This window comes from Sabethes cyaneus, chromosome 3 (assembly GCF_943734655.1).
Source record: "Sabethes cyaneus chromosome 3, idSabCyanKW18_F2, whole genome shotgun sequence".
Taxonomy (NCBI): Eukaryota; Metazoa; Arthropoda; class Insecta; order Diptera; family Culicidae; genus Sabethes; species Sabethes cyaneus.
Genome location: NC_071355.1, coordinates 201,747,057 through 201,769,399, shown reverse-complemented (window position 1 = coordinate 201,769,399; position 22,343 = coordinate 201,747,057). Strand labels below are relative to the sequence as shown.

Here is a 22,343-nt window from a genome sequence, read left to right as displayed (position 1 = left end):
ACAATAGACGAATATCATAAATGGTGTCACAAAACGGAATTTATGTCTTTTATTTTTTTGTTCAAACTGTTTAACAGTTTTTGCTCACTTTCTCCGTTCGTCCTTTAAATCGGGACATTGCAGCTACTTGCTTACCTGTCCGTTGAGCATTTCGTCGTCGTTGTATTAGGCGCGTTGGAGTGTGCATTTCGGTCGCACATATTATAAACAGAGAACGCTGGAAAAGAGCGAAAACCCGTAGAAAGCCCACTTCATCGAGGACTGGTTTATTATGAGCAGCGGTGACTGATCGACTCTCATGAAGTACCTACCTATACAGTCCGTTTCTGCTCGCTAACTAGCATACCGAATGATTTACCTGCCAGACCCAGTGAGGCTGCAGCACAAAACATAAAAAAATAAAGTTCGCTTCTTAGTATAGTTTTGTGTTTAACCTGAACCAGTCGCGCCGAGTTGTACGCATAAGTTCGGACGGACGGGACGCGATCATTGATCGTTCAAACGGTGCCACCAACCCGTGGGAGAACATAATTTTAGCGCCTTCAACTTTCTGCGTTCGCGCGGTGGCCGCCGATGGCGGATTGTGTCATTCTTCATGTTGTTCGACGAAACGCATAGCTTTTCGTGCAGCATCCATGCCGCTTGCGGTCGGATGGATGGATAAATATTTTCATTTCGTGCGCGTGTTCGCCAAATCCTCATCTCATCAGACAAGCGTTTAGCGAACCAGACGACGACCGCAACGACGACTAGTAGCATAATTTACGAAGCAAAGTGGAGTGAAAGAAGTAATCAGTACAGTTAAACGCCAAGCTTCCTGCGCGTAAGCACTTCGCAGCGAGATTATGTGTATATTTTGTGTAAGCCCTATGGTATTGTGTGCAAATCGGTGCTGGCTTAATTAGCTTTTGGAAGCTATAAGTCAACGGGTTGAACAATACTATCTGGCAAATGATTGCCTTCGAAGTAAACGGGCACTACCGAATGATGGCGACCGTGACGGAAGAGAAACATAGTCAGAAAATCTCCATAATTTGTACAACCTAAAGTGTTAACATAAAATTTTTTCAAATGCAGTTCACTGAATTGCAAAGAATGCTTTGTGGAATAAATTGAGTGAGGAAGTGCTTTCAGTGTGATATCTATAATGAAACTATTTCGTTTGGTTTTAATAACTTAATTCTAGCGAAGTGTTTCATTTTCTATTGACCTGAGATGGAAAGTAATCGTAGAATTTTGTACAGAAAAGTGTTTCACTGTATCACAATATTGATACCTTTCTAAAATGATAATAAATAATGACAAACATTTTCGGGCCATCCCCAGCAGTTGAAAACGTGACGCAAGCCAAAACCGAGTAAACAAATAATAACTCCAAAAGGGAGTCTCAAAAAATTTGTGATCCCAATTTTGTGTCTCAGTTCAAAGCAGCATCGTGGTGCGTTGGCTAGCAAATTAATATTGTATTTTCCCTGATCATTTGTAGTGCGGAAAAAAAATTTATCCAACAAAATTATGAATCAACTCTAAGGCCGAACAATCAACGTGAACGTTATGGCAACATCGAATCGTAATCGCAAAAATATTCTCACGCTGAACGGTGTCGGTGCCGGTGGCGGTGGTGGTGCTGGTGGCATCACCGGAGTTCATCTGCATCATAATTATCATCTTCATCATCAGCAGACGCATCAACAATCGCAACTGGCACAGCCGCAGTATCCGCTCCAGGATGGTGCTGGGGCTGGGAGCCACGCCGAAGGACTTCCGAAGCCATTCGTATCCGCTATGCGCACCTTGTTCGATATAATGGACGATCAGAAAACCGGTTTGGTGAAGCTGTCGGACATCGAGGACCGCTGGCAGGACGATGGCACCAAGGGGCTGCCACGGGGTGTAATTGATAGTTTGCGCAAAGTTACGCCCCCAAACGGACTGCTTTCGTTCGATCGGTTTTGCGGTGGGCTCAAAATCTGCCTGCTCCGCAATCAAACCGAATCAAGTAGAACAAGCCGTCTGTCTAAAGATTCGGAGAAACTGCCCCTCTCACCAACCAAGCTCTCCGTTCGACCGCCATCAGCTCCACTATTAGATCTAGATACAATGACTAAACCATCTTGGGCAAGTAACAGTGCAAACACTGCAACAGTTCGACCCAATAATGCAATGCCAGCGCAGAAAACGCTCAGCATGCCTCAGCTGACCCCCGATAGTGACATAGATCTAGTTCTCGAGTCACCTCCCATCATCCTTCCAGGTGCCTTCGGACCACCGAAACCACCTCGAGTGGCGCTGAATCTCGAACGAAACCAGCAAAACTCGAACATCGACAAGGCGGAAATACGCAACGCTCTGCAAAACTGGCAAATGTCGCTTCTGATGGGCGAATCGGACAAATCCGATAAAACCCACCTCCGCCTGGCACGCGGACCGGCCGACGGTCAAATTGATCTCTCGAACGCAAGTTCATCACCCTCGTTGGGTATGCACACAACCGGTCTGTACCAGAAAAAGTCAGGCAGCGCCGGCGGAGGTGGCAGCATCGGACGGCGACGGGAACCGCGAAGACACACGCTGCAGAATGGCGTCGATTACAATATGCTCAAGCGTCTGAAGCAGATCGAACAGGAGAAAGATATCCTCCTGCAGGGCCTAACGGCGGTGGAGAAGGCCCGCGATTGGTATCTGAAGCAGCTGTCGATCGTGCAGGATAAGATCAAGTATTTGGGCCGGTGTGGTACGCATATGGTGAGTAAATGGGAGTGGGTGAAACGGTATGAAGTAGAGCCTTTGGGGGGTAAAATATCTGAACCGATTTTTCCTGTTGCGATGAAAACTGGTCATTCCTAAGAGTTGCTAGGTGTTTTCTTTACCTATGTGTATGGAGTCTTATGGGCTTAACTTTGAGATAATTGCAATTTATTTTTAATCTGATCTACTAAGCTTATTTGAAAGTGTTCCAAACAGATAATCGCAGTTCTTTTCCAAAGTTTGAAGTTGTTTGGCGTAAAACAGTGAGTAAACAACCAACCTATCAACTTGTTTGTGTGAATATCCCAAAATATAACCTTTTATGCTACCATACACGAAATGAAGTCGTCTTGTTCTTGAAACTAGTAGCTTGTGTATGTCGATTGGTTGTTCTTTCGCTCAACATGCTCCCACGCATGGTTTGGGTTTTTTTTGGCAGGAAGTGGAGGCGTTAATTTGAAACTTTTCAAGCAGTCATTGATTGGCTTGCTTGAAACACTTTTTCAATGGTGGAATATAAGAAGTCATTACTATGCAAATAGTAAACGGCGACTAAAATTTAAAAAAATTTATCAATCAATTTCAATGGCATTTGGGTAAGATATAATGATATAATGAAGCATTAAAAGTTCTGTAGAATTCCAACTAAAGTTTTCGTACCACATATTTAAAATAGAGATGAAAAAAAGATAAAGTGATTGAAATTTCAAAACAAGCATTAATATAACTCCAATTAAAAAATCTTATTCAAGACATTAGCGTGCCCAGACAAAAATAAAAGTTGGTACATCCGCCTTTCAGAAGAATGTGGAAAATCGAGTAATCTTAGGATGATGAATCTATTATTACTTACCATAAAAATATCGGCCGGTTAGGTTGAAAACTTGGAACTTTCGAATAGAATTGGATATAAAACATTCAACATTGAAAATTGGACTAGAATTTAGACTTGGAACTAATCTAGACATTAGAGTTGCAATGGGAATTGAAATCGGACTTGATATGGGGCATTGCAATAGATTTGAATTTGGGCTAATTGAGGTTTAAAGCTTTATTCAAATTGAATGGGAAATTTGACTTAATATTGGATTTGAAATTGGGCTTAAATTTGTAGTAATTTGAACTGGAAGTTTTACTTGGAATTAGACATGAATAATAACATGCAAAGAGAATTTGAAGCATTATCTGCCATAGCTGTCCGCGCTCGACAGCATCCTATGCTGCCCTGAAATCCACAAAAATATGGTGCGTGTGTACATTGTTCTCCCGACATTTCTGGAGGATTTATCGGAGAGTAAATATTATCCGTAGAAGCACGTGGGGGCCCGTGATACTTCCTTACGAATTCTCTTGCTGTTGGGGATTGGCGACGCCACAAAATCTGGGAGAGCACCTTGTAGGCGGCGTTGACCAGCGTAATGCCGCGGCAAGTACAGCAATCTAGCCGATTGCCTTTTTTATTTTTACAGATGGGTTAAATCTTATCTTCCATCCACTCCTCCCGTAGTTTCTCCTCCTTCCAAACCCTTGAAATTATTCAGTGAAGTGGCGTTGCTGATGATTCTCTGCCATTTTAGTAAAGTTCAGCAGGAAGTGGTCCTTTTCGACGACTCTATTACTCTTCAACTGACAGATTTCTCGCCGGATCTTTTGGAGATTTTGAACTTAAACTTGACATTGGACATTTAAAGACTTGAATTAGGACAAGGATAGACCAACCTCGTGTTTTTATCTTGAGCGTTGTAATGAGGATTTAAATAATTTTTCATGACGGTAGTTTTTTACAATCGACGAAGGAAATGGTAGAAGAAAGTAATGAAATACAAGTGTTGACAGTATCTCAGGGGAGACAACGCGTGAAAGGGAAAGAGCAGAAAATTAGGTATGAGAGGGTCATTGAAGCAACGCTTATTATGTTTGCAAAACGTTCCCCTTTATGCATGATGGGGGATCCGCGAGTCCAACCAGGCTATAATTAATCGCCTCTCATTTTTTTACTTCTGGTTTTGTTTTTTCTTCTTGGTTTCTTTACTTACATTTTGCTCTCATTTTTTTCGTTTTCCTTCCATTTTTGTTTTTTCTGTCCCGACTTTTCTGTTTCACTGTTCCGTTTTTCTTGGTTCGCGGTCCCAGTTTTTATTATTTTGCTCTTGATTTTCTTTTATAACTTTCTTTCGCGATTTCCGTCTTTTTTCTTCTCATTTTCGTTTTCAGTTTTCGTCTATTTTCCTCATCGTTTTTCGTCTTCGTCTGTTTCTTTTTTCTCTTTTAGATCCCCCGTTTTTTCTTTTTTGGGTCCCATTCTGTTTTTGGTTTCCTTTTCTCCTTTTGCGTTCCAATTTTCATTTTTATCTTTCATTTTTCAACTTTTTCTCTGCGATTTTATTTTTTTGTCCGTTTTCCTGATTTTCTTTTCTTCACTTTCTTTCCTATTTTCCAACTCGCTACATATTTCCAATTGTTACACAATTCTCCTTTTATACCCAGTTTACTTTCTTTTCCCTTTTGGATTCTCTTGATTTTTGTTCCGTTTTCTTGTTTTAACTTTCGTTTCTTCATTTTTCTGTTACGTTTCTTTCTTTTTTTGTGCCTCTTTATTCTATTTGTTTCGTTTTCCCTTCTTTTCTCTCTCGTTTTTCCTCTTTTCTGCCGTGATTTTCTTTTTTCTGTTCAGTTTTTCGTCTTTTTCTTCCATTTTCAGGCCCGTTTGTCCTCTTTTCAGCCTCTTTCTTCAGTTCCTCCGGAAAACCGTGTTCGTACATTAGGCCGTATAAGTTTGCTTTGCTTTTCCCGTGGAAATCTTATGGAAGAAGTCAAACAAACGCTTTTATTCATACTGCCTATTATCTAGTGGCGATCGATTGTTTCGTATGCTGCTTTGAAATCAATAAAGATGTAATGCGTGGCCACGTTATACTCCCGACATTTTTGCAAGATTTGTCCGATGGTAAAAATCCAGTCCGTAGTTGTGCAAGCCCCCATGAAGCCCGCCTGATAATTGCCTACGAGCCCCTGTACTATCGGTGACAGCCGGCGTAACAGGATCTGGGGGAGAACGTTGTAGGCGACGTTTACCAGCGCTATGCAGCGGTAGTTGCAGCAGTCGAGATGATCATACTTTTTGTCATTTCTCGGCCATGTTTATAGAGCTCTGCTGGTAGGCGATCCTTACCGGTAACTTTGTTGATCTTCAGCAAACTGATTCTTCTTGGAGATCAGGTGCTAGAACATTACTATCTTCCATGGGTTAACTAGGTTAACTTCCATTCCGCCTCATTCTGCAACTTCGCCATTGAGGTGTTCATCGAAGAGCTGTTTTCACCTATCGACCACTTCGCGCTTCTTCTTTATGATTCGATTCCATCCCGTCCCTTAGATATGTCAGGTTTCGGTGTGCAATCTTTGCGAGATTCACGATCTCGTAAAATTTGCGTCTTGGTAGCGCTTTTCACTTCTGGGGAACGTGGTCAAATGGTTCCTTGCACGTCAGTATTTGCCATGTTTTCCCTAGTGGTAACGTTCAGATAATTTTTTCAAGCCATTTTTTTGTTCTTTCCAGTGCCTGTTGACATTCCCCATCAAACCAATCATTTCGTATTCTCCGGGGCTCTTCACCTAGTAGGCCGATTGTCTGCTGTCAGAATTATCACTGAAGGAAATTAGGAAATCTGGATTAATTTATCTTCTGCATATTTTATTCAATAAATCCCTGCAACATGGATATTTACCCGGCTGCTGGAAAATTCCTCATATCATTTCTATTCACAAAAAGGACAGCAAATTGAACGTAGAAAACTACCGTGGAATAGCCATTTTATCAGCCATTCCAAAATTATTTGAATCCCTCGTCTATAATTGCCTTTATCTATGGTTGGAATCAAATATTAAAGATCATCAACAACGTTTCTTAGAGAAAAGATCAATTTTGACTAACCTCGCAGAATTTGTGTCAAGAACCGGGATCGAGATGGCATCGACATGTCAAAGGCTTTTCACGTTGTCAGCATCAAAGCTGTTTGAACAAACTGGATATGTTGAATTGGATTTACACATAGGGTAAAGAACTAGTTTTAAGCAGTTTAAGCGGGTCACTGATTGTTTTACCTTATTACAAGCGATGGGTTGACTAAGTGGGGGATATCAGCATACCAATCTTCTTGCTATCTTTAGTTCTTCAAGCTGTTACCATTGGAAGACACTATTGTTGAGCTAAACTTTTGATTTTTCGCTTTAAAAGTTGGAGCGGCGGAACTAATTTTGAACACACCGAACCCATTTTCACCCGCAAGGTGCTATTTTAAGCATTCCAGAAATCTGAATTTTTTTACGTCCCGTTAAAAAATCCCTCGAACTTTTCCCCCTATTCAGTAAGTTCGCGTGACCTACTAATCGGCATCTGATGCGTAATCGGCATAGCGTATCGGCATAGATGCGTAAAATGCCATCTGTCTAAATTGTTTATCGGGGCATACACTCACCGTTCGGCAAACGGTATTCGTCGTCTCTTTTATTCTCTGGTGTTCTTATGGGAAACTGCGAGTTTGACGTCTCACTCGCTGTTCATAAGGATGGTGGGAGAACAAAAGAGGTAAACATGTAGCAGTACAAACGATCCGAGTACAAACGATCAGAACAGTGTTGTCAAAGCAAATAGCATTGAAACACATCGTTGCTTTATTAAATCATTGAGAAAATCTTCGAAAATTATTGAAAAAGCTGTCTATTGTGTTGTTTTTAATAAAGAAAAATTAATTATGAACATACATTTCTCTTGAAAGTATTGAACCACGTTTTCACCATAGGAGGTTTCAGGTAATTTCAAACTTAAAATTCTTATTTCCAGAACCGAAACATTGTCTTGGCAACACGATAGTTCATCAGTTGTGCTGCAGCTGCTGCTACAGGTGAACAGGTTCCGTCAATTCAGAATTTGTTTTCAGTTTTGTTAGAAAATAATAAAACTTTTGGCTAGTGACAAAGCCTTAGATAATAGAAACAAAGAGACTGAATAATATGGTATGTGACAATTGAGTGCTTGACTTTCAGAGTGGTTGTAATCAGTGCTGAAAATTTGATGAATTCGTTGGTAGCGATGTGGCGATTGCTGAAGAGCAGCTGAAAAATGTACGTTTTTGGACAACAATTTTTAATTCATCATATTTCTTGTCGGAAACCCAGTAAATTGTGTTTGTGTGAATCAAATGTATGGTTAAGTGATTTGTGAAGATGATCCTATCAAAAGATTTTGAAAATATGAATAAAAAAGTGCATTTTCGGATCATTTATATTCAACTGATTAAAATAGGTAACACTGCTTAACTCGTTCCTTACCCTACCTGTCAAATAGGAAACTGTTCGTAAGGCTTAATAAGTCTTTTCCCGAAACTTTCGATGTAAATTCTGGAGTTCCGCAAGGGAGCCACTATGTGCTTTGTTGTGTAAATGAAGGATTTACTTGAGTACTTCAATGATGCATCCGTGCTAGTGTACGCCGATGACGTGAACATGTTTTTCCCGGTAAAGAACGGTATTGACTGCTGCAAACTACAGGCTACTTTGGACAACTTCAATACATTTTGCGACAGATGTGGTTTGATAATCAACACTTCGAAACGTAGCGTTTTGATTTTCTCACATAAACCATCTAATGTCATACATCACTACCGCATACGAGATTTCGATTTACAACGATCGGACACAGTACGCGACTTGAGATTGATTATGGACAGGAAACTGTCTTTCAATGCACATATCAATCGCCTTGACATGCTAGTGAAAGTGCAAAGCCTTGGGCTTAAAGTCTTTCTAAGACTTGACTCTTCTTTATCGACAGAAACTTCGCTGCCGGCTATTAGAGTACAGGACAATAGCGGGGGTAGTGCAACGATCCTACTGACGCTATCCAGCAGCATCGCCCAACCGAGATTCGAACATACGACGGCTGGCTTGTTAGAGTAGCATCTTGCCTCGAACCTAACTTGTATAGTTTTGAGCGCACGTATCCTGCTACTAGGTGATGGTCAGAGAAAAATTGCCGCACCCTGTAGGCAACGTATGTTCGTGATGTTAGAAAAGAACCCGCCATCTATGAGAACGTGGGCAATCTGGTTACTTGAACGTTGATCGGATGATCTTTAGGTGACTTTGTGGATATCTTTGCGTGGGAAAATGTGCTTCGGATTACCAAGCCTCGCAAAGTTTATATATCGCTGGCCGTTATCATTCATGTCGGTGTGCAGACTATGGGGCCCGATCACCCAAGAAGAAGAAATTGCTCTTTATCGTCAATAGACAACCTCTCGTTGATCGCCTTCCAATCTATTACGCGATCTTGCATGCTGCCCAACACTACAAATCCCGTTCCCAGTTCGTCAGTAATGCCAAATCGTTTGCAACTGAGAAATACGACATCAAATCTGAACGAAAAAGTTATATTTCACGCCAGAAAAGAGCATAACGGGTGGCAGCTAAAATTTTGGAATTTTTTTTTCAAGCTGTCAAAAAAAGATACATGAAGAAGATCTTATTTACCGAAATTAAAGATGCATTATCCATTGTTGAAAAAAAAAGTGTACATTTGGATACGGTCCGTAATCGGCTGTTCGGCGAAGCTTTCGTTTGACGTCGAAACAGGAGCGTTGTACGGCCATAATGTCAATTTTGCCACTTTCTACCAACCAAATGTTTGCAATTCGTGGCTCTCCAGTTATTTTTGTACATCAAGGAACTCAAAATCCCGAAGAAATCTTCGATTGGGCGCACTCAGACAGATTTTTCGGGTCGTGGTTTTTAGGTAAAAATGGGATCGAATGGGTATTCAGGAACGATTGTGTTTTTATGGCGTAATGCGATGATGCTCCATCCGGCCAAAACGCGTATTGTCCATCTACATCAGTGATGGCCAAACCGCAGCCCGCGAACCGCATGCGGCCCTTCGTGATGATTCCTGCGGCCCGCGGACTAGTTTGGGGGATGACGGACTTATGAATAATTTTTTTGATGACACAAAGGTCACTCAGATCAGTCGTGATACCTCGTGCATATTGTAGATCTGATTGTTTTCCAGTTTAAATCTTATGGTGACTCCTAAAAGTCGGCTTTTGCTGCCGCCTATGTCACCTTTAGTTATGCGCGGAAATCGTCAGAGGTCATTGCGGCACGCGAACTCGTGGGGTGATTTGATATAGCCCGCACCACACCTATGTCTGGGCACCACTGATCTACATGATGGTTTTGTAGAAACGGGATCAAAGTTTTCTTCAAACATTCGTCTGCTGCATCATAATTGATAGCCAAACAAGAGGGCTTGTTGTTGAAGAAACGAGAAAGAGAGCGATGTCCTTCTGCGTCCAGAATTTTGGCTGGTCTTCCACTACCTTGCTTGCGAATAGTTGTTGGGCATCTTAGGATATGGTAAACAGTCGAAGCCGCAACATATTTGCTTTTTAAATGTCGTACCGTATACTTTTGCCGAGATTTCTGTTGCAGTTCGAAGAAGTGTATAACGCACTCTCGGAAAGCTTCTTGTTTCGACGCCATTTTTAGCAAAACTGGGCAAGCATAAACAAAACAAAAAATATTAACAAAAAGAGGAGAGAGAGAGAGAGAGAGAGAGAGAGAGAGAGAGAGAGAGAGAGAGAGAGAGAGAGAGAGAGAGAGAGAGAGAGAGCTAACACATACATACTCTCATTACTCTCTGAGCTCGTTTGTTGTCGAGCATAAGGGCCGCGATAAAATTCCAAAATTTTAGTTGCCACCCGTTATGTGTACCAAAGTGGAGGTAATATACGTGCGAAAATTTTGACGATTATTTTTAATTCTATCTTGCATTTTATACAGCGGGTTTTATAACACGCACCTTAATACGCATGAATATATGATTAAGTTAGAACTTAATATTGCAATCATCTGTACTGGTTTATAATTTACAGTCATGAGTTGTATATGAGGACTCGTTCGACTGCAAAACAACTTATTGTTCACTTTGTTTTGACATACTCTAATCATTATACAATTGCAAAGTAAAATTGACACGAAAAAGATTTAATGTGAACTTTCTGTTACGATCTGGTGTTATCTGGGTTGTTATAGAGTAGTTCATGTGACTGCCGTATGACTAATACAAGCCATAAATAAGTTATTTCAATTACATGTGGTAAAAGCGTGTTACTTGGGGTTGTCTTGACCTATATAATGAAGTCAGGCATTAATTTTTTTATAATGGTACTCTTTGCAATAGACGGAGGAAACGGTAGAAGAAAGTACACTCAAGTCTTTTTTTACACGGTTTGTTTTTTTCGATTACTCGAAAACGGTGCAGCTAAGGGACTATTTACAATCTACGTGAGGAATGTCGAGCTACTCCCAAGTGTATTGAGAAATAAATGAATGGTCTCTAAGTTACCCCGTTCTTAATACTCAAAAAACTGTTTATAGTACCCAAACAGAGTGAGAGGGGAAAAGAGCAGGAAATTGGGGATGGGAGCAGTGCTTGACTAGAAGCGCAATTAAAAGCATAAAGTTGAGTTTCGACAACGGCGCAAGGATTTTCTCTAAAGTGAATGGACACAGCTCATATGGTTGAGGTCAATTTCCGAATAAACTCTCTAAGGTCTTCTCGACTCTATGCTCTACAGCCGCAATAGAGAATTCTCACTTTTTCATCGTCTGGCGATAGTTTGATACAAGGAATTAGAATATGTATTTAAACGATCAATGTCAATATTGTTAACGGAAGGCAACGTTCCGCTGTCTGAATTTTTGTGGGGCTGCTTGCTCCTGCGATCGATTGGTTTCTATTGGCTCTTGCTGCCTTTTTCAATCTAGTTTGATAGACCCGTGTCATATTCCGAGGTGGGGGGCTTAATCTTGAGTACTATATTAGTAATATAATATGAAACGGCATATAATACGATACAAATAACAGAAAACGAATTTTTGGGACAATCGACATGAACGCGGAGTACTCCAAGAGGGTCACGAACATTCCGTTAAATTTCCGATATAACGTTTTCCGAAACGATTCATGCTCTATGATGTGAATGGTATATATTTAATTCTAAATATTTGAATAATGTAAAAAAAACTTGTTATATCGATATTTTCTAATAGAAGATTATTCTATTATGTTTTACAGGAAACTTGGACTGATGCGCACCAGGAGCGTCTCGATTTGCAGCGAGCTCGAGTTCTCGAAGTAAATCGACATCTACTGACGTTGGCCGAAAGCTGGGAACGAGGTGGATTTCCAATGCACATGAACCTGGCGCTGCGGCCTCCAGGTTCGACGATGTCCTACCATGTCCATCCCTCGTCGCATCAGCGCGCCCAAGCTCAATCGCAGACGCAGAACGGTTCGTCCATTAACGCGCAACAGTCGGAAATGGTCCAGCGGTTACAGCAACAGAATCTCCAGCTATCCGAGGAAGTGAATCAAAAGAACGAAAAGCTTTCGCTGCTGGAAAGGGAGAAGTCATCACTGATCAGAGAGCTGCTGCAGGTGCAAAGGGCCAACCGGGCCGGTAGTATGACTTCCAATACCGAGGAACTGGTGTTTTAGCTATAAACTGAATAAGATTGTCATCCTTCCGAGACCGATTAGGCAGGATTGGATTGCCATTGGAGATTTCGTACGTGTTTTATCTGAGTTACAATCGCGCTAGTCAGTAGCAGATTAAAGAAAAGTAACACATTAAACCGATATTTTAATGTACGAGAACTACTAAAATGTGATTTTAACAAATTTTTGACCGATTATGCATTTATTGGAAATAAAACAAGGTTTACAACTGCTAACAATTCTTAAAGATGTCTTCGTTATTGCTTCGTAAAATAAAATAAAAGTTACAAGTAGATATCATATATTAGTTTTATTTGTACAAAATCTGATCATCACAAAATATTAGCGGCAGTAAGAGTTACTTATTTTTAGACGCTTCCTTTTGAACCAAATCCCAATTGATTCCATCATGAGGTAGCTCACTCTTCGTAAATGGCGTTAGCCATGTTAAATACCACCTTTTTCCCAATACCATTCTGAGGTTTACCATCCGCCCTAGATCAAAATCTCGGCTGTTTCGCTCGTGAACAACCGATCCGCTTAAAATTAATCTTCCATGGTAAATAAGTAGCACACCGGTGAACAGCATGCCCACCATGTTGATTAAATATATGACTAGATAGTATTGTTTCGTTGATGTATCGATCATAAGCATTGCCAACGGAAAAACAATCTTCACCACCGAAGCCCAGTTGCGAAATTCGTCTCCTCGAACGAACCAAATGAAATAGTTATTCAGAATACTAGCATATAAAGTCGACACGAAAAGATGCAGCACAAAAGTAATGAAATATCGGTGATTTTTATGTCCGATACAGCACCCCGTGAAAACGCAATGATGGTCCCGTTTCAGAACGCAGGCCCGGCACGTGTTACAGTGCCACGATCTGGGAGGCGCAACCGCTTCACACGTCGAGCACAAGTGCCAAGATTTTGAGCCCAGTCCTGAGGCAATCGCAACATTCGGTGGCACATTTATTATCTCCGTCCCGCTGCTGGTATCGCACAAGATTGTGGCCAGCATATTGGCGCTGACATTAAACAGTAAAAACAAAGCAGGACCAAAATGGACCCAGTTGAACAGCGATTCGGTCCCATGGATACCCGGTATTACAACGTAAACCTCAAACCAAAATGTGATTGGAATAATGGCACTCATAAAAGCGGTGGCCACGATATCCTGAAGTGAACGTGGAAAGAAATGCTTTCTTATTCTCATCCTGTAAAATAAATTGATTATTAACGTACGAAAAAGCTATTTGTGTTGTTGAATAAGCACCTGACTTGCAAGTATATTTCTAATATCACGGCGAAGTCCCAACCCAACCCAGTCAACCCAAAGAACGCCTAAACATTGAGTGAGCTGTCAGTTGAGAAGCCGAAGCATAAACTGGACTCGACGTTATGCTTTCAATATAATGCTACAGCGACATCTGTTTGTGAGATAGCCGAAACTTAGCCAATGTTCAGTTTTGATGTCGACGAACAGCGAAAATCGATGAAAATATGCGGAATATTTTCAAAAGACGGTTAACATAAACAACAACAAATTAAATAACAACTAATAACACGATTTGATTGCGCGCCTTTAAATTTTATGAAATTGAACGTGAAAAATTAACTAGCAAAATGCCAAATTAATATGAATTTGTTGCGAGTCTCGTCACACGCAATTCGGCTTCAACCTGGTCGAGCTATCTAATGCGTTGGGCCCCTCTATTGCTGGTGCCGGTGCTGTTTTTGAAAAGAACGGATTTCACTGCACAGTCGTATGGCATCCTTGCGATGTGGTCGGCCCACAGTAGGCTCCCAAATTTTGCCAGGTTTACGATAGGAATCTCTCCAAGTAGTGCCTGCCAGTCGTGGTTCATACGCCTACGCCACTCTCCGCTATCCGTTCGTAGTCCGTAGTCCGTAGACTTCCAGTTCATCGCCATCAATAGCCACTGTCCGTGGGAGGCAAACGTTGCTTTCTCTGGAGCCTCTTGCTATTATATATTTGGTTTCCGACGGATTGATTTGAAACCCTGGCCTCCGTTTTTTGTCTGGCGTAGATTGTCTTCGCCGTCCCAAAGTTTCTGATAATGATATCGAGGTCGTCTACGGCTATTCTTGCTGAAGTTCGTTCCTCTCGTTCCAATGCCCGCTCGCCGGATCACACGTTCAATAGCGATATTAAATAACATACAGAGCAATCCATCCCTTTGCCGCCATCCTCTGCGCGATTCGAAAGGACTCAAGAATGCACCCGAAGTGCACACATAGCACATCACTCGCTCCAAGGTAGCTTTGATCAGCCGCGTCAGTTTGTCCATACTCGTGCATTATCTGTCATAGCTGTTCGCGTTCAACTGTATCGTATACTGCCCTGAAATCATTTCTAAAGGACTTGTCGGAGAGTAAAAATTTGATCCGTAGTAGCATGGGCCTCCATAAAGCCCACATGGTACTGCCCTACGACCGACGACGCAATAAAATCTGGGAGAGCACTTTGTAGGCGGCGTTGATCAGCGTAATGCCGCGGTAATTACAGCAATCTAGCTGCTACAGCAATCGATATTGATCTACAGCAATCGATATTGATTTCAAAACAGCTTACTATAGAGTCGATCAAAACCAGCTATGGCACATAATACATGAACACGGTTTTCCAGATAAACTGATGCGACTAATCAGAGGTACATTAGATCGAGTGATGTGTTCCGTGCGTAACTTGGGGACACTCTCGAGTTCCTTAGAGATGCGATGAGGGTCACGATAAGGTCAAGGTGACGGCTTATCCTGCATGCTGTTCAACATCGCTCTTGAGGGGGTGATCCGACGAGCCAAAGGTGGCCAACTCCCAGGCTTCGCAGATGACTTCGATATCATAACCAGGAACTTTTCGACAACTGAGGCAGTTTACGACATATTGAAAGCGGAGTCTAGGAGAAATGGTCTAAAAATTATTACGTCGAAGATCAAATACATTTATTTATTTATTTATTTATTTATTTATTATTATTACTTCATCTGACTATAGTCTACATGAATGGTTTCTATAAAACATTGGTGCTTCTTAACCTTTGTACAAATTTATACGATGGCTCGTCGAAATTAAACAATTCTTCCACTTTAGAAAATGTTCTAACACATGCAGTGACGGGTTCATTACATCCAAAGACGGTACGGTGGAATGGAGTTTGCAGTAAGCCGGTGGAACGTAGAGTCCGTTGCGAAGCACGAAAGTCCAATAGAGATAAAAGTCTGGGGGAATCAATTTCACCGTTGATGACTTTGGCCACGAATACTGCCTGGTGCGTTTTTCGTCGATAATCTAGCGAGTCTAGATCAAGTAGCCGGCAGCGATCAGAATACGGTGGGAGAATCTCGGGATGACGCCATGGTAGATGTCGCAGGGCAAGCCGAATGAATTTCCTTTGTACTCGTTCGATGCGCAGGTTCCATGTTAACTGCTGAGGACACCATACAATACTACAGTTTTCAAGCAGTGGCCGAACCAGAGCACAATACAAGGATATCAGGCAATGCGGATCATTGAAATTTCGTCCAATTTTAGAAATGAATCCCAGTTGACGCATTGCCTTCGAAATAATCGATTCACGGTGTAGGTCGAATGTTAGCTTAGTATCAAGTAGCACACCAAGGTCGCTAACGTGGTCTACTCTGCGCAGCTCAGACCCCTCAATCTGATAGTTAAATAGAATCGGACTTTTAATACGGTAAAAACTTATCACTTCACATTTTGCCACACTTAGTGTGAGCCAGTTTCGTTTACACCAATCAACAAATGTATCGAGTAATTCTTGCAGGCGGCGACAATCATCAGTTTTTCCAATAGGTAGAAATAATTTCAAGTCATCAGCGTACACAAGTCTGCATCCGATGTCCAATAGCAACGTGACGTCGTTGAAAAACAGTGAAAAAAGTAGTGGTCCCATATTACTACCTTGCGGAACACCCGAGGTATTAGTAAATTGCGCAGAAATACACGTGCCAAGCTTCACGCGCAATACCCTGTCACGCAAGTACGAGCTGAGCCATCGCACTAGTTGTTGGGATGCACCGAGTCGAAAAAGTTTACGCAATAATATTGAATGGTCGATCCGATCAAAAGCTGCCTTCAAGTCCGTGTAGATTGCGTCCACTTGCTTCTTATTTTCTATTTGCGAGATACAGGTAGAGGTGAACTCCATTAAATTCGTACAAACGGAACGACCAGGCATGAAGCCGTGTTGAGCTGAAGATATGTAGTTTTTTGTACGAGACAACATCATACTGCTAACAATTATGTCGAACAATTTTGACGCGGCAGACAAATTAGTAATTCCGCGATAGTTTCTAACGTTCCGGCGGTCGCCTGTTTTATACACTGGGAACATAAACGACTCCTTCCAAATATTCGGGAATTTAGCTTGTTCGAAGGATTTGTTAAAAATAATGCGTAAGGGAACGACTAACGGTACAATACAGCGATTCAAAACTACAGCTGGGATGCCATCAGGCCCCGCAGAGAAGGAACGCTTCAGTTTTTTTGCAGCAGTTATTATCATGTCAGCAGTAATCTCAAACACATTCAAGTTGACCAAATTAGCTGGAACGTATGAGGCAGTGCATCCTGATCAGACGCTGTTTCATTGGCGAACACAGATGAGAAAAAGTTTGCGAACAGCTCACAAGATTCAGAAACGGTTGTAGCATCAATTCCGTCAAGGCACACGTGGGAAGGAATGGACGAGCATTTCCTTTTCGAATTAACGAAATTCCAAAAATTTTTCGGTTGTTTACCGAGATCAGTTTGCACACGCAGTACATAGGATTTATACAGTACCGCATTCAAACGACGATATTCAGCACTGGAACGTTTAAAGTTGCGCTGTGTCAGCGTTGTTTTACGTTTACGATGTGCACGCTGAGCTCGGTTGCGTTCCCTCTTCAACTGCCTAAGATACGGAGTGCCCCACGCAGGTGAAGCCGGTCGTTTCGCAAGAGGTACATTAGAATTCATCATTGCGAAATAGTTTCACAAAACTTCGATGCCATCTCATCAACATCGTTAAACTCAAGTAAAGCCCTCCAATCAACAGAAAGCAAGTACTGATCTAGCGCAGAGAAATCCATCCTTCGAAAATTCAACTTTTTTGTTTCATCAATCAGAGCCGGAGCGGTCCTATTATCACAGACAGGCAACGACATCACAAGCGGTGGGTGGTGAGGGTCGACAGGCAGCAGCGGGGTAACACAACGATCGACCGACAATAAGCATCCAGAAGTGCAAAATACCAGGTCTAACATGCGTCCGAGATGATTGCGCTCTGTGTTCACTTGTGTAAGGTTCAGAAAATTCATACCATCGATCAAAGCGGCACTGGCACAGGGCAGATGCGCTAAGGATACATTTTGGCTTCCATCCGATCCCCATTCAATGCGAGGCTGATTAAAATCGCCGCACACCAGAAGCGAGCCCCGATCAGTACATTTGTCCCACAGCTCACAAATAGACGAAACGTGGCTATCGACAATGTCGATGCTGGAACTTTTGTCCGGCGGAATGTACAGGCAGCAAAGTAACAGCTGTTTGCCACGGACAGTAGCATTAACGCAAACTTGCTCTAAGTGGGCGCTGTAAGTAGATTCGGCAATCGAACTAGGGTAGCATTGTGCCACGGCAATAAGCACACCTCCGAAGCTGGATTTGTCACTGTTGCGTGGATTACGGTCGCAGCGGAAAACATTATAAGACGTGCCGAATAATTGCAGCGAGTCGATGCGGTCGTCTAGTCCAGTCTCCGTTAAAAATATTACGTCAAGATCACACTCATGAGTCGTCAAGAAAAAATCGTCAATTTTTGTCCTCATTCCGCGTACATTTTGTAGATAGAGAGTGATGTCATGCGCATTATCGACGTCACACTGCAATACGGAATCACTTAGGGCAGTAAGAACAGAATTATCGCATAAATACTCGCCTCTGATGGGAGCCCTAAGGTTCCCATCGTCCACATAAAAACGCCTTGAACTTAATTCATCTCCTCTTCCGATGCTATGGGTCGTCGGCTGTAGTTTTTTGGCTGGTTTACAAATTCCCTGAATAGTACGCCAGCCGGCCAAGATGCAGGATCCAAAGCTTGAATTTTCAGCGCAGGGTCAAGTCCGATTTTGTACGACACGAAGGACAATTGGCTAATATCTTTGTCCTTTGGTACTAGTCGCACAACTTCGATAGTATCGGGAACATTTAAACACTGTGACACAATTTTTTGCACGTCACTGTTTGTAGCTAACGGATTCAGGCCAGAGAGATACAACCAAAATCTAGCTGCTGGTGCGGTGGTAGGCAGAATGGAAGGAACCGAAAGATCGTTCAATGTGATGTCCTTTGTTCCACGATCGGTAGCCGCCGCACTGGAAGGCAGCTGTTCTTCTCGACGACGTTTAACACCACGTACAGGCCAGATTGGTGAGCCGAGTGGGTTTTGCGGAGGAGCAAGCGGTGGCATGTCATTCAGTGAAATGTTGTCTATTTTGTTACTCAATGATTCGACGACATCACACAGACGCTGGCATTGCGCAGATAGAACGGATGGAGCGCTGGTTTGGCATTGTATATCCGAAATATATTTTTTTACGCTGCGGTTATTTAGTTCGTTTCTGCATGCAGTACACACGAGTAAAACCTTTCCCAGAGCAAACGAATCTCTCAATCCACGTACGTTAATGCCACAGCATTGCTGGCTTATATGCATGTAAGCCTCGCAAAAACCGCAGCGCATTGGTTCGATATCATTAATTTCATTATTGCATTCGCAGCATTGTTTTTTCTCCATTACGTTGCGTGCGTTGGTTCGTTGGTTCGTATCAGGTAGATAAAGCAGACTCAAGCAACTGTCAAGCGTTTGACGAAAAAGCTGGTGCTGTCGGTGATTTAGCCGCGCATCCAAAACAATCACTTTGCAGTAACGAAAAAATATTCCTTTTCCACCGGAGAAACATACGAATTACTATAACTCCACGATATCACTCAACTAAGAATAGATATTAATCGCCTTAATCAAACTTCGATACAAAAAACAGTAATTTTGCAATCCAAAACTCAGAAAAACTGAAGAGCCGATAACAACAACTGTCGTAATAACTTAACGAAACGAACAACCACATGAAAGGAAGAGGCTCAAAGAAGATAAACGTGCGTCTCGTGCCACGGATGGTAATCATTGACGGCGACGAATTTGAAGTAGTAGATGAGTTCGTGTATTTGAGATCGCTGGTGATCGCGGACAACAACACTAGTAATGAGGATTAGCGGCGCATTCAAGCAGTAAATCGCTGCGATCAAAAAGCATACGCCACCGTACGAAGTTGACAGTAGTTCTTTATGGACTTGAAACCGTGACGCTGCTCACGGAGGATATATGTGCCCTTGCCATGTGCGAAAGGAAGGTACTGTGCACGATATTTGGCGGAACACAAACTTAAAGCGGAGAGTGGCGGAGACATATGAATCACGCGCTACATGCCCTGCTTGGAGAGATCGCCATCGTACATCTGGTGAAAGTCGTTAGGCAACGGTGGGCCTGACACGTTGTACGGATGCCGGACGACAGTGCGATGAAAATAGTTCTCTTCAGCAACCCCTGTGTTTTAGTGACCGACATTAGCGGTAGCGTTGCCAGTCATAAGCGTCTGTTCGCATGTCACGGGCGGCTCTACGTTCCTCACCCTAGTTAACACCTACCCTATGAAGGCAACACACTTAAACAATGATTATTACGAACATTCAAACAAACATGGATCGGAATATTCGGCATCGACCTAGGCGACGAAACGAGGACGACGAATGAAAACTGCAGATCGGTGAATATCGAATCGCTTGAACTCTACACACTCGACATCGTAACTCTGCAGGAAATTTGTCGCGAAGAGAAAAGCTTTTGCGATAGAAACTCCTAGATTTACCGACGAACTGAGAACGGGCTTTGCAGTGTTGGGCAGAATACAAGATCGTGTGATAAATTGGACGGCCATCAACGACAGTATGTGTCCATTGAGGTCAAAGGGCCGATTCTTCAATTACAGCATCATCAACGTGCTCTTCCCACACGAAGGTAAACTCAATAATGAGAAGGAAGTGTTCTATGCGCGTCTGGAGGCAACATACGTACGACAGCTGTCATCGAGGATATGAACCCAGCTCGACAGAGAAGAGATGTATACTCTGGTGATAAGGCACCATAGCCAATCACCGCGAATACATCCCCACCAGCGGTAACGACTAACGATGTTAAACTTCGCAGTTTTTCGAGGCCTGGTGATTCGAAGCACCTTTTTTCATGCAAAAATATTCTGGCTTTGTTGGAGACCTGACCAACGTAAAATTAACCAGATTTGGCCACGTTCTCATAAATGGTAGGTTCTTCTCTAACCCGCCCAGTTAGCTTCAGGATACGATGCTGGCCTAACAAGTCAGTCGTTGTATGTTCGAATCCCGCCTGGAAGGTGCTGCTATAGAAGCAGTAGGATCGTTGCACTAGCCCCGTAATTGTTCTGTACTCTAATAGTCGGCTGCGAAGTCTGTCGATGAAGAAGGGTCAAGTTCTCAACAGGACGTTTATACCCATGGGTTTGCTTAGCTCTTTTCTAACATCACGAACATACATAAGGCAGAGCTTTCTTCCGAGGAATTAGGCGTTTAAACCCTTGAAGACGGTTAAGGCAGAACACGCACGGTCATCGGAGATGCCACGGTACTACGTGAAGAGCCCGTTTAGGGGGAGAAATAGCTTGGAAAATTTATCTGGACATTACCTCTGGGAAAATTTGGCCGGATACCGATGAGCATGGAACCAGGTGACCACGATACACCGGCAAACCAAAGCCGGACATACATACGAACGAGGAAGGGAATTTGATCACAAACGAGCTAGAGGTGGTCGACAGGGTCTTCGCATGCATGCGTAAGCAATTATTCGATGAATAGCTCAACAGCGAAGTTGCAGAAGAGGCTAGAGTCCCAGCACCTGATCTTCCAGCAAAGCCTACCCATAGATCGCTTAGTAAAGACAACGATCGACCTAGAAACGCTGGCAACGGCGTTACACTGGGTTATTTCCAAGATTTTGGGAGAAGAGTAGCTTCCGTAGGAAGAGATGGAAGGAGTTGTTTGGCTGCTGTACTATCGCGGCATAACGCTGTTAAACGCCCACCGTCTCACAATACTCTCCTATGACCTGTTACGCTGGCTGTTGCCGATAACACAAGGTTTCGAAGGCAATTATCATACGGGATTCATTGAAGCTTGCGTCACTACGAACCACCATTTTCACCTCCGATAAAACTTGCCGAAATGTTGGGAATAAAATGTGCTTACGCATCACATATCTGTTGATTTCAAAGCAGCATGCAACACAGTTGATCGATACCAGCTATGACAGGTATTGAACGAACACGGTTTTCAGGACAAACTTCAGGATTTTCAGAAAAGGTAGCGAGCTCCTAGGCTATGCAAATGACTTTGATATTACAGCCACAAGCTTTACGACGACGGAAGCAATCCACACTAGATTGAAAGCGGAAACCAGGAGATTTGAGAGCCGTACAAACAGTCTTCCCGAGTCGCTGATGCGGTCAAATGACGATGATAAACTCAAGTCATCTGTAAGGGGATACACAAGCGAATATGCCAGGGAACTGGGGCCCTTCTCCCTGTCGGTCAGCATCGTTTAATAAGAAACAGATGAAGGAGTCCCATGAGAGGTTGCTCCAACCGTACCTTCGGTAATAAGTAGTTACCGTGATTTTGACAATGTCGCATACGAGCCTGGCTGAACATAAAGTTCGGCAGGAAGCTCTGCTCGATGATTTGGCTATCGTCAGTTCGACGGTAATCCCTGTCACGTTCCGATGGCGTACTCGTCATGCTTATGCAGAGAAGCCATCGTTATGGAGGATCCTCTCACTCGTGATATCCAAGCCTCACTGTCGGCTTATCGGTCAGAGCCAGAAGAAAGTAGTCGTTTCTGAGCAGGCAGCTTCAGAC

The 22,343-nt window shown here is 42.7% G+C and overlaps 2 protein-coding genes across 2 annotated transcripts; one reads left to right on the top strand and one right to left on the bottom strand.

Moving 5' to 3' along the window:
* The first annotated feature begins 873 nt into the window (after positions 1-873).
* LOC128743252 (suppressor APC domain-containing protein 2) lies at positions 874-12,535 on the top strand. The gene is made up of 2 exons (XM_053839797.1): positions 874-2,745; positions 11,885-12,535. Exons 1-2 carry the CDS (start codon positions 1,555-1,557, stop codon positions 12,305-12,307), a joined length of 1,614 nt encoding a protein of 537 aa, XP_053695772.1. The 5' UTR covers positions 874-1,554; the 3' UTR covers positions 12,308-12,535.
* Positions 12,536-12,609: 74 nt separating this feature from the next.
* LOC128742875 (probable palmitoyltransferase ZDHHC24) lies at positions 12,610-13,661 on the bottom strand. Its single transcript, XM_053839365.1, has 2 exons — positions 13,587-13,661; positions 12,610-13,527 (listed from the first exon to the last, which is right to left on the bottom strand). Exon 2 carries the CDS (start codon positions 13,524-13,526, stop codon positions 12,666-12,668), a length of 861 nt encoding a protein of 286 aa, XP_053695340.1. The 5' UTR covers position 13,527; positions 13,587-13,661; the 3' UTR covers positions 12,610-12,665.
* Positions 13,662-22,343: the final 8,682 nt, after the last annotated feature.